The sequence below is a fragment of the Cinclus cinclus genome, chromosome 12 (genome assembly GCF_963662255.1).
Source record: "Cinclus cinclus chromosome 12, bCinCin1.1, whole genome shotgun sequence".
In the NCBI taxonomy this organism is placed as follows: domain Eukaryota; kingdom Metazoa; phylum Chordata; class Aves; order Passeriformes; family Cinclidae; genus Cinclus; species Cinclus cinclus.
Genome location: NC_085057.1, coordinates 4,700,078 through 4,712,507, shown reverse-complemented (window position 1 = coordinate 4,712,507; position 12,430 = coordinate 4,700,078). Strand labels below are relative to the sequence as shown.

At 46.4% G+C, this 12,430-nt stretch overlaps 1 protein-coding gene across 5 annotated transcripts in view; it reads left to right on the top strand.

The window, feature by feature from the left end:
* The first annotated feature begins 439 nt into the window (after positions 1 to 439).
* The window catches only part of MITF (melanocyte inducing transcription factor), a 99,749-nt gene continuing 87,758 nt past the window's right edge, over positions 440 to 12,430 (top strand). For 4 of the 5 annotated variants that reach the window (XM_062501073.1, XM_062501071.1, XM_062501070.1 and 1 more), the window contains exon 1: positions 440 to 743. In XM_062501073.1, the coding sequence (XP_062357057.1) occupies positions 640 to 743 (104 nt within the window). In that variant the 5' untranslated portion in view covers positions 440 to 639. Of the gene's footprint in view, positions 744 to 8,248; positions 8,352 to 12,430 lie in introns of those variants that run through there. The other variant, XM_062501075.1, reaches the window with a different exon arrangement.

Below are 12,430 nucleotides of genomic sequence, written 5' to 3'. Positions count from 1 at the left end.
GGGAAGAAATTCTGTGCCGTGAGACTGGCGAGGCATTGGCACAGAGCAGCTGTGGCTGCCCCGGGATCCCTGGCAGTGTCCCAGGCCAGGTCGGACGGGGCTTGGAGCAACCTGGGATAGTGGGAGGTGTCCGTGCCCATGGCAGGGGATGAACGAGATGGGTTTTAAATGTCCCCTTCCACCCAAACCATCCCGTGATTTCTGAGCTCTGCGGAGGGGGCTGCGGGCGGCGTGACGTCACTCGCGACACCTGTGCCGTCAGAACCGCGTGACGTCACGGCGGGGGCAGGGCGGCGCAGGGAGGGGCGGCAGGTGGCGCGCACGGCCGGGCCGGGAATGGGAATGGGCCGGGAATGGGGCGGGACGGACGGGGCGGCCCCGCGCTCCGGCTGACAGCGCCGGCCCGGCCCGGCCCGGCCCGGCCCTCCCGGCGCGGCGCGGCGGGACGGGACTTGTAGTGCGCGGCGGGCGGAGGCGGCCGGGCCGGGCCCGGGGCGGACTACAAGTCCCAGACGGGGCGGGCGGCGCTGTGTGGGAGCCCGGCCGGCGGAGCGCAGCGCGGCGGGCGGCGCGGCGGGGCTCGCTCGGCGCCGCAGCCGTAACCTCCCGTCTCTCCCTCTCGCAGCGGCCGCGGCGACGATGCAGGCGGAGTCGGGGATCGTGCCGGACTTCGAGGTGGGCGAGGAGTTCCACGAAGAGCCCAAGACGTACTACGAGCTGAAGAGCCAGCCCCTGAAGAGCAGGTGGGGGCGCGGGGCGCGGGTCCCCGCGGGGGCGGGCGCGGAGCATCCCCGCGGCCGGAGCCGCGCAGCGGAGCGGCCGCCGAGCGCTCCGCGCCGTAATAACAGCGGCGTTGTTGGCGGAGGGCGGGCCGGGCCCGCGTTATGTAAAGGGCATTGTTGGCCGTACGGCCGGGCCCGGTTTTCACCCGGGGCAGCCCCGCCGGGAGCGGGGCCGAGGCCGGGGCCGCGCCTGCCCCGGTGAGAGCCGCGGCCGAGACGCCCCCCCCCCATCCTTGTAGCTGCAAGGTCTTGTAGCATCTAGGATTGTTCTTGGTTGTTTGGCTTTTGGTTGAGTTTGTTTGGTTTTTTTTTGGTGGGGGAGATTAGTTAATTTCTTTCTTTATTTAGCGTGATTTTTTTGAGCCTGGGAGTTACTGGCAGTTGCTTGGGCACTGGAAACTTTTGCTAGGTAGGTCACTTTCTTCTAAGAGTGGTTTTTCCCTGAAATAGACTCTGTTTGCTTATCTGGAGCGGCTGCATCGCGTAGATACGCTGTGTAAAGGGAAATAAGGCGGTCTGTGTGTGTTTCCCTCCCCTGTGGGCTGTTAGCGACCCGTTGTTCGTCCTACTGCTGCAAAAAGAAAGTCAGTGCTCTCCCGCGCCTTGAGCATCCACCTTGTCAGCTGTGGCACGTTTCTCCCTCTGTTTTTTCATTCAAGGAACCCTCCGTTTCACCTCGGCGCTCTCCTTAGCAAGCACTCTGCTGAATATAAGGTCACTGCTGCAAGTGTATCATGTTTGTAATCAGGTCTCTTGCTAGCCTGTCTCTGTATTCACATTTTAGTTTTGAACGCTGCTCTTCATACGTCTGCATATAATGGAAAAATGAATAAGAATGTAAATATTGAAAAGAAAAATGTGCTAGAATGAGTTTGGATTGTACAGCCTGTCAGACAGACTTCAAAGTAAAGAAAGGACTTTTTGATCATTTTCTGAATGTTTCAGAAACACTGAAGGTTTGTAGTAAAAGGTGTTAAAAATTCTGTTGCTGTCACAAGGGTAAGGGCTGACAGATGTGGGGCCGCCTCCTGTGGCCTGTCTTCAGGGCAGCCCTGCCTCACACTGAGCCCCTAGTACAGCTCAGAAATGGTGCAGGTAGTGGCAGTGATGTACAGCCTGACAGGCCATCCAGCCAAACTGAACTTGCCAGAACTCCTTTGCTCCCTAAGGTTACGCAGGGAAATTGCCATTACCCAGCTAATTGTCTGAGAGCCAGGCTAATGTGCGGAGCAGATGGGGTTCACCAGCACTGCTGGGTTCCAGCTGTGATGGAGGCAGCTGAGAGACACTCAGGGCTTTGGGTTTAGTGCTCGTGTTGCCAGTGGAGTGCAGCAGTCATGACTACTGTGCTGTGGCCCAGTAGCCCTGTTTGTACCAGCTGCGTGTCCTAACTGGTGTGCAGGAGTTGTCCTTTTGTGGTTGTCCTCTCTAGAGTCAGCAGTTTGCTGTGCTTTCCTGATGTGAGCACGGATAGCAGGCCTGCACTGGAGCTTAGGTGGCAGGTCTGCATTTGACACTGCACAGATGCTGCAAGTGCTTTTGATTCCTGTGACTTGATGTTTTGGGACCCAAATGCAGCTTTGTGTTGTTCACTTCTCTCAGGGAGAAGTGAATAAACTCTCTAATGAAGCACTGGAGTATTTTACTGTCTTGTAAATGTTGTCACTTCAAACTTCTCTGGAGTGAAATTCCTGAGTTCATCCTTACCTGATACTCCTGCAGAGACAGCACTGCCCACCCATTGGGTTTAAAGGGATCTGTCATCCTGACATCCTGGTGGTGCCTCAGACGAACATCTGCCCTGAAGTTTCCAGGACAGCTTTTTGGAGGAGTGACCAGCTCGTCCCAATCTGCCTCATGTCCTTCCACATGTACCTGTGTGTATGAGAAGAGGGAACCCCGAGGGTGGAATAGCAATCCATGGTTTTTCTGGCAGATAGTGAACTGACATGTTAACCTCAGTGTGGAGCCTGCCCAGCTCACGTACAGCTCGTACCTCAAGGCAGAGTCTCATCTGTCTTCCTGGTAATGTGGGAGATGAAGATGCAAAAGAGTCAGGGGCCCTGCCAGGTCCATATAAACCTGTCCCTGGAGCCAGGCTGATAAAACTTGACGATAACAGGAGGCAGAAGTTGCTCACAAACCTGTTTGTTTCATGATCATATCTCAGAGGACTTCTGTAGTCCTTCAGCTTTGCTCAGGCCTGGAACCAGTCTGACTGATGATTATCGAGGGTATCAGCATCACCCTGCTGCTTTCTCTTGTGGATGTAAATCAGGAGTAATTGCATAGCAGTGAGTGGAATAGCAGCAGGTCAGTGTGGTGTAGTTGTGGGACTGTGGCCATGGGAATTGCTTTCTTACCCTCTCCACAGCCTGGCTCTGGAAGGGTGCCTGGGGAGCAGGCAAACCAAAGCTGATGTGAGGAGCTGAGTCTACACAGCAATCTGCTCTTTTCCCTGGTGAGAACTGCTGATTTCCTAGCAACATTCAGGGCTCTCTCTGATCTTTTTAACCATAAGAGTTGAGAAGCATCCTTGGCTTACTCTAGCAGCTGAAATTGTGAGTACAGAGAAAATTTCATCCTGCTCAGAAATAGGTAAGAATGTCAGCGCTCTGAACCAAGAAGGAACAGTTTTATTGACCAGTTTAACTCAGCCCTGCTGATACTGTTGTCCTTCTCTGAGAAACCCTATTTGCTTCCTCCCAGATTGCTTGTTTTCCAGTATGTGACATCCAGTTAAAGATTTCTCCTCTCCAGTGTGCCCTCGCAGTTACTCCATCCCTGTTTCATAATTCAAGTCTGCAATCCAAAGCCGCAAGGGGTCCAATAATAAAAGCTTTTTGCAGTAAATACTGTACTAACTTAGGCCAAGCCACAATTGAATGCTAGAGGCCAAGTTAAAATGTAAGCCCAGCAAAAGCTTTAATCACAGGGGGTGGAGAGGATACATGGGGCTGAGATAGATCAGTCAAACCCATACTTCCCAAATCCTCCCGACTCATGAGAAGTTAGATCCTTGGGCAAAGTAATACCTACATTCATGGGATTTCTGGAATTTGCCATGGTTGAATGTCTTTGAAAACTGAGATGATGTTTGAGTTGCTTTGGTTTCTCCAGAGTCACTTTTCTCTGTGGGAGGAAAATGGGCTTGCAGGCTACCCAGTAAGACAATGAGATCTGTTACGCCCCCCCCTCATATTTTATTCCTCTCCTGCCATATTCACAAATGATAATAGTTTTCATCTGCAAGTACATACAGTTAAATATGTATGTGTTTATGTAATGAACAAGCAAATAAGATTTGTTTCCTGGTACAAGCAGTGTACAATGAAATTGATGGAGTTTTATTACCAAAAGTAAACACAGATCCTGACATGTCTGCATGCAGTCAGCAGGGCAGTGGAGGCTTGAATTACATCTCTACTGTGGATTCTTTAAATCATTTGGCAATGTTTTGGATGTCAGACTGGTATCTGGAGGTAAGGGCTCTACAGCCTGCTATTGCACAGGGCTCCCTGAGCCAACCCAGGTGTGGCAAATACAGCAAAATTTTCTGTATTAAATTGATTTTCTCCATATTTTTTGTTGTCTGCAGTGTGTGTTCATTTGGATGGTCTGTGCGACATCGCAAGCACCAGCAAATTATTGTCAGCTGTTGTAATTTACTGCCATGCTCTTAATAAAACCTGCAGATGAATTACTGTTGTTTATGCCCTTTTCTGTTGCCTATATTTTCAGACTGGTTAAAAAGCACCTGAATGATGCAGTTACTGAGGTATTTTTAGTGGAAAAAATATTAGGAAATGTATTTAATTTGCATGGTAGTTTCTTAGGAAGCTTATTTTTTGTTTTATGAGCAATAACATTGAAATGTAGAGTTTGTCATTATTAAAGCAGTGATGTCTTTATAAAATTCTCATCACTCCTGCTGTCCAAAGACCTTTTCCTTTGTGCAAACTTTCAGTATTTTACTTATATCAGCTGGTGCTTCATCTCTCTCCAGTTAGGACCCTCTGTAAAGCATTGCTTTTTGTTTTTCTCCTTCTTATCTGGTGCTCAACACTGAAGTCTTGATTTAATTAAAGTTTCCCTTTTAATACACAGTGATTCTTGAGGAAATATTAATTTTGCCAAATAGACACACATTTTTTGAAATGTGTGCTTACTCTGGAGCCAAAGAGGACTCTTTCTTCTAAAGTGCTCTAGTGCCTTAGCCTGCAGATGATCAAATTTAATTTTGTAAATGAACTTTGCAGCGTGATTGAATTTGAACTTGATTACATTAGGCTTAACATTGAGTTTGTGCCTTATTGGAGGTAGTCTTTTCATATTACTGCTATTTATGGATCTTATTCAAGTGTTTTATATTCTGGTTGGGTTCTGCAATGCAGTTTGTTCAAGCTACTGCTTATATCTGTTCCAGTTGTGCAAGAAGTGGAAAATATCCTTTATTTAGAACAGGTCACATGTTCTTGCATCCAGGAACCGTGTCTCAGTGTGATTAAAAAAAAAATTTTAAAAAAATGTATCTTGGAAGAACAGATTTAAAAAGTTCCTGAAATATTTTTCCGTCTGTTACAGAAGAACATTACATATTTTAAACTAAAAGGTAATAATAGCTGAGCTGGAAGTGCTACGTAGGCCAGCACTGCCTGAAATCAGTGGTAAAAGTCTGAACCGACGTCAGTGGGAGTAGAGCTCAGCCAGAAGTATGTCTCTGAAATCTCTCCGGTAACATTTTTGTGAGTGAGTCAATAATTCCATGTTTATTCTGCACCTCAAATTCACTGCACTGGGAAGGAAACCCTCACCACATCTTTTTGTACTTTTTTATTTTTGAAAACACTCTTAAAAGGGAAGGCTGCTGTTGGAGTGTCTATTGTATAAACATGTGGATACAATAAGTGGTATTTCCATATTTTTCTTTACACAGGGAGCTGGTGCTGCTCCCTGTCTGTAACACAGCATTTTCCATGGTGAGAGATCCTGGGTGACCTTTTCTCTCCTGCAAAACTCTCTCTCTGTTATTTGCAGTAGGCCTTTGCTATTTAGCAAGGAAACAGAAATAGCCCATGAAATTCAGTTCAGCATTTGCTTTGATATGAACTATTGAGCGTCACCTTTTTGCTTCCCTGGCCTGCTTTCCTCGCGAGGGTTTTGTGTGGCTGCCAAGCTGATCAGAGAGGGCACAGATATTTTGAGGCTGAGCTGGCTGCACTGACTGTGCATCTTTTAGCAAGCACATGTGTTTGCTTTTTATTTATCAGACTGCTGTCTGCGTTAGTTGTGTGTAAGTACACATGCATTCTGCTTGAAATAAATCCATACTTTTCTGGTGAGCAGGGAGCTTCCCTAGCTGGCTGCTGTTGGTTTACAAATTCCAGGTGATAATTTGAATCAATATATTCTGTCTCTTAAAAGGCTGAAAATAAGCCTGTGCAGCCCTTCGGATGGAGAGCTGGGCTGCCCTGGTGCTGCTCATTTCCTGACATAGAGTGGAGGTCATTTCACAAGCTTCTGGTCTGGAATTTGCTGTGAACCTAGCCACTGTCATTAACAAGTCATTGCAGAGCCTCTTGTGCACTGTGTGTGTTTTTATTTGACACTTAGGGCAGTATATCAGAGGTCCTTTCCAGCGCCGTGGTAGGCAGCATGACTAATTCCTGCTGTACAGCCTGGTCAGGATCTAGAAGAAAACTGGGAAGCAAAAGCAGAAGAGATTTGCAGATGTGCTATTTTACAAGCTAATTCAGCCTCTTAGCCATGTTCTCTGATAAAAGTTGATTGGGAAGAAATCAGTACAGGTGCTTAAAAATGAGGGTACAGGAGAAACCTGTTCTGACACCTAACGATGCTGTCCTCCTGTTTATGTGTGCTTTTAAAAGCAACGTGCTTTAAGACTTTGAAAATGAAACAGAAGGAGTAATTGTCCGTTTACTTTTCTGCTAAAAAAAATTTGAAATTTTGTGTTGGCTGTTAATTGTCTTCTGTGAACAATCTGCTGTTTCAGTGTTGGGAACAAAATGAGAGTCCAACTTCCATTAAGCTGGTCAGGCTCTTGGCCATTATTGTCTGTCTTGTTCTATTTTGGATTCAAAAAGTTTTTAAAATGCCCAGGCTGTAATGTTTTTGTTTGGAAAAATTCACTGTCTTTTAATACAATTTTTTTTTTGGTTTGAACTAAGACAACATGATTAAGCAGCCTGGCATAGGAGATTTTGCTGGACAGTTAACCGTTGCATCACTATCGTATTATACAAGAACTGTGATGATTTATTTTTAATAATCTCTAGTTAAAGCAGTAACAACACAACTAGTGGGTTGTGTGTAGTTTTACACTTCATTTCATACTGGAGAAAAAAAACAGCACTGGAAAATGAATTTTATTGCATATTCACAAAATAACTATGCCACTGCTTTGTCTGCAACAGCTGTGTAAAATGTGATGCTGCTTTGAGTGTCAGGATTGAAAAGTTCAGGTTCACTGGAGCCAAAGTCTTGGATGATGGACTCCAGTCCATCTGAGGCAGGAGTTAAATGCAGTTTTCAGTGTTAGGCACCCCATGGCTCTGCTTGCTGTGGGTGGGCACTGGCAGTTTTGGGGTGCCTTTTGAAAGGCTCTGTCTCAGTATCTTTGCCCAGAAGTTCAGCTTGTGACTTACACAAGCCTTAGTCACTGTTACCTGTGGGCTTCACCAGAGAGTATTTCAGAGGGGTCATGGTAGTGTCCAAGTGAAACAGGATAGTGTGAGTATCACTGGTACAAGCACGAAAATGGTGACAATTACTAAGGAAGGCTTGCACTATAACTCACAGCTAATACTTCAACACTATTAGTGCCTTTGGATTGAGCTCATTTTTTCTGGTACCATCCCTGCTGCAAGGGCTGCTGTGATGTTTGTGTTAGCAGCTTTCTGCCAAGCATGCAAGCCAGGGGCTGGTGGTTTTTAGCTTTTTTTTCTTCAGTGGTAAGCAGTTATGTAGAAATGCTCTGTAGGCTCCCCCCACCCCTGACCTGCTGCTTGCAGCTGCTGCATGGACTGGACTGGCAGGTTGAAGGGCAAAATTGTGTTGCTGTGATATATAATTACTTCTTCCAGCATGAGCCAACAGAACAGCTTGCTGTGATGATTGTTACGTATACTGCTATGTAAAACAGAATGTAAGTGTAATGTGGGGTTCGGGCTAGTGTTTTAATGTTGTAATTAGCAGCCTCTAACCGTAAACAAGTTTTTTTTTTAGATCCGTTCCCATGAAGATTATTCCTTTACAATGCAGGCGGACATACATTTGCAGATGTGGGGTTTATGAATTCTGTGTTCCTTGCAGATATGAGCATCAAGAACAAACAAGTGCCTTTTTTTCAGACCCTTTTTCTCTTACTCTAGAGCACCTCAGGTGCGGTGTCAGGTGGCTGGAGCCCAATCCTGCAGTTGGTATTTCGTAGGGATATTACAGCTCAGGGAAACAGTTGCATTGGAGACGATGCTGCAGCTGCCACCTCTGGGAAGACTTGGATTCATCCTCCTCAACTGCTCCCCAGAAAACACTGATCTAGATTCACAGGTACGTTGCACCTTCCTTTGTGCTACTCTTCTGGCACAAAATGGGCAAATCCACCTGAACCTGCTGTTTGGGCTGGTGTAGCTGGGGAGAGTACGTTGGGGGTCTGGTCTCAGACTGCCCTGTGAGGCTGCTTCTGAAGAGAGCACTGAAGTTTTGGAGAGTTGGAACGATGTCTCTGTCTATTCAAATCTACAAAAGCAGTCTTTTGTGTGCAAGGATTATGTGCCTGGTTTGGCCTAGTGTTACATTACAGAATTTATTTGGACTGAATTCTGAGAAAATCCAGATGAATATTGGTATTTTGGGTTCCTGGAAAGATGTTGATAATCTGAGATATTTAGGTGCTGGAATCTTGCCAGTTTTAATGTGTTTGAAGCAACAGGATGCTAACATATATTGTTAAAGCTTCCCTGTAACCCAGATGCTGAAATGCTGTCTCTTCCCTTTGCAAATATGTGACGACACAAACCCTGGAAGAATGCAAAAAGCAAGTAGGGCAGGGGAATTGGGGTCTGGAGGTAGGGGAAAAGTAACAAGAAGTGGGAACAACCAGAATGTCCCAAATGAAGGATGCTTTGTAGGATGGAGTCTGAAGCAGTCAATAATTGTTGCTAATCTCACTGCCAGCCATCCTGTTGTAACATATAAACACATAAAACAGAAACTACTGGGATCCTTTCTGGAGGAGAAGCTGCCAGCTAGAAAACTTGGGCTGGATGTACTGTTTCAGGCTGAGAAGATGGGAGCAGACTTTGGAAGCTGTCAGATGGTGAGAAATTGGGAATATGGGCAAGGGGAACATGTGGTTCTGGAGCTTCAGACTGGGAGGTCGGAATAATGCCATAGAAGTGGAAAAGGATCTGAGAGATCTGAGTGGGAGAGCCTCGCTGAGCATGTTCCGTGCACATGTACTATTTCCTTTCAGGATTCTTTGGGTTTTTAGCTAAATAAAGGCGAGAGCTTGTATAAAGTATGACTTCGAAAATGCTTTTTCTGGATGTGTAGCTGCATGGTAATATGCAGCTGTAAAGCCAAATTAGGAATACAAACCCTTTCTATCATGTTTGTGAACTTCGGCCTGGATAAAAGTTGCAACCTGAGGTCTTGACATGTGTGCACATGCAGAAGGGAATGATCTTAGAGAAAAGCAAAGGGGAAAAAAAACTAAGGGCTGTTCATTGGAAGCTGGAAGGAGTTCAGGGTCTCTTGCACTGTGTCCCCTGGATGCCATTAACTGCTGTGTTTGGGTTTCTGCTCAGTCTAACAAGCTTTATTTTATTTGTAGAAAACATTTACAGCTCTACCCAAGCTCAGACAGCTAAAGGCACGTTCCAGCTGTCAGTCTGTCTAGTGAAGCCACAGGCATGGTTCACAAGAGTTGCTGGGATCGTTTATTTATTTATTGCTGTTGTATCACAAAGGTTGCTATCAGATAAATAATTATTCCACCCTTGGAAAAGGTACGTTGTAAATCTGCTAAGCTGCTCCTTTGTTTGTTAGGCTTGTGCATAATGAGTTTGGAATTTAAAATTAATAGTGTGTTGTGCAAACTGCTCATTTTGTGACCTCATCCTCGGCTGGGCTCACCTGCCCCTCCACTTGTCACATCCTGTTGGACACTCGGGGCTATGTTCATTAGGGGAACTTTGGGTTAGCCTTGCGTCATCTCATTTTTATGTGTTCTGTTGCCTAGTGGAATTTAAAAAAAACCCATGAGGTGGATGTCTGGGTTCCTTAAAGAACTCAGGGATGGCTTCAAGGCAGACTAGTGAACATTGGCCTGGAGTTTGGGAATGCGTGAGTTGGCCAGGGAAGGCTCGAGAGGCTGCTGGTGGTGCTGAACACTGTCCCACCAAGAGTTGGGTGTCGGGTCCAGGGGAGCTGTTGCTAAATCCTCCTCAGAGTGACGTGCCCAGGGCAGGTGTGCTCTTACAGAAATGAGGAAGAGCAGGTAGTATGACATCCCCCTGCTCCAGCTTTGTCCACTCAGCACATAGAAGTTTTGAGTTCCAGTCCTGACTGTGACTCAAGACACAGGATTGAAAGTGCCCACTGTCCTTGGGAGTACCCAAACCAATAAACCGTGGGCTTTGTAAGGTGTCTTTTTTTGCAGGAGCTACTCTAGTTTGCCTTGTATAATGTTGTTGGAACCTGGTAGGGGCAGGAGTGACTTGATGTAACAAAGGAGAGAATATTTGCATGGGATTGTTCTGACTTTGCTCCAGAAAATAGTTACTTGTACAAAGTGGAACAGCTCCACCAGGAAGCAAGGAAGATGTGCTCAGAAAATAGATAGTTTTCAGCTCCATCTGAAAAGTAGTTGTCCAGATCTCTGTAGTTGAGGCCACAGCATGACGTATGAGTCTGCTCAAAGTAAGAGTGGTGATATTTGGGGCAGAGAGAGTTGGATGAAGGGAAGGAGTCCTTCCTGTTGTTGCAGGAAGGCAAGGAAGCTGGAGGTATGGACTCTGATGCCCAAAAGGACTCTCAGAGTGGTGTGTGTTGGTGAAGAGGCTTCAGGCAAAGGTGGATATTAAAAGTGACGACAAACATACGTTAGGTCTTAAGAGTGCTTCATTTTCTAGGAATGTGAAGTCATTTGTGGTACAGCAAAAGGAGCTTGAATCTGTGTAGAAACAAGTTACAAAGAAGTAAGGTAAGGCAGGAGCTGAATTAAAATTGTCTGTATCACAAACTTGTTTTTTAATTTAGCTTGTTGCACAGTTTACAGTTCCCATCTAATTGCAAAACTACTGTGCAAGTGATAATTTGGTTCCCAGCTAATGCAACTTTTGATACTGTACAGAGCTGTGCTGTAGGGGCTGTTAGCCCTGAAGATGCTGTGGGCAAGCAAGAACTTTGTGTTTTTCAGGTGTGTCTGATAATGTAGAAAAGTGTGAAAGGTGTGTGCCTGTTAGGAGGATCTCAAAGGTGCTGGAGCTGCCCCTACAACAAAACCAGGATTGGCTGGAAGGGGCCTGGTGCTTCTGCTGGACATTTTCAGAGCGGGGGAGGGGGTCTTCCTTGCAGCCTTTTTGGTATTTCCCACGGAATTGGCCACCCTACCTGTACAGCAGCCTCCTGCTTTCTGGGAGAGATCCCTCCAAGCAGGCAGAAATTGCTGTCTTTCCAAAGCAGTCCTCCTTTGTGGAGGAGTCATAATTATGCCTCACTTAACCTTTCTAATGAAGAGTTGTGCTGGAGTGCAAAGATGTCCACAAGGCGAAATTTCCCTGTCTGTGCCTGCAGTGGTCTCTTGCCCCAGTCTGTTGTGTGTGTTCTTGGTTCTCAGGTGGGATCTTCAGGGTCTTGCTCTTTGAAACTGGGGACCATTTGGCTTTTTGCCTTGCAGCACCACTTGAGACTGTAAAGAGACCTACAGAGGAACAGGTCCAGTGATCTTGTGTTACTGAGTGCTGCTCTGCTGAGGCTCGTCCTGGGCACCAGCTCTGTGAAAGAAGGCTCTTGCAGTGAGCTTTGGCCCAGGGCACCTGCTGGTGGCTTTACCAGCTGGTGATCCCACCATTTCCATCCTCAGAGCTTTTCCTGGGCAGACCCTGTTTCAGGAAGGGTCCTGCTCTCCCTGAGAACATCACTGAGCTATCGCTGTGCTGCAGCGCTCAGCTGGGCTGGGGATGAGCACGACCGGCAGCTCTGCAGGAGAAAACCTACTCATGATCTAAAGAAGAAATACTTCAGGGATTTCTTCCCCTTTGAGAAACTCAGTTTAAGTACTGAGTTTTCTCAGTGGCCTGTTCTCTCATTTTTAGGGTGTACTCAGCAGGGTGGTGCTGGTTTGTGAGATAGCCAGTCCCATCCCCTGCTGTGGGATAGCTCCTGCCCCATTACTATGAAACATTTTAGTGAGATGCCATGTAAAAGGGATGGATATCCATCTCTAACTGCAGAGATTTTTTTTTTTTTTTTTTTTGTGGCTTGTCTTTTGCTGATCAGTTTTCTGATCCAGCTGGTGGTGGATTTGAATGATTTCAGGTGTTGTCATGTAATTATATAGATGCTTGTTTCCCTATCTGTAGTTTAATTCCTTTGCTTTGAGATTTATTAAATAGCTCAGCACA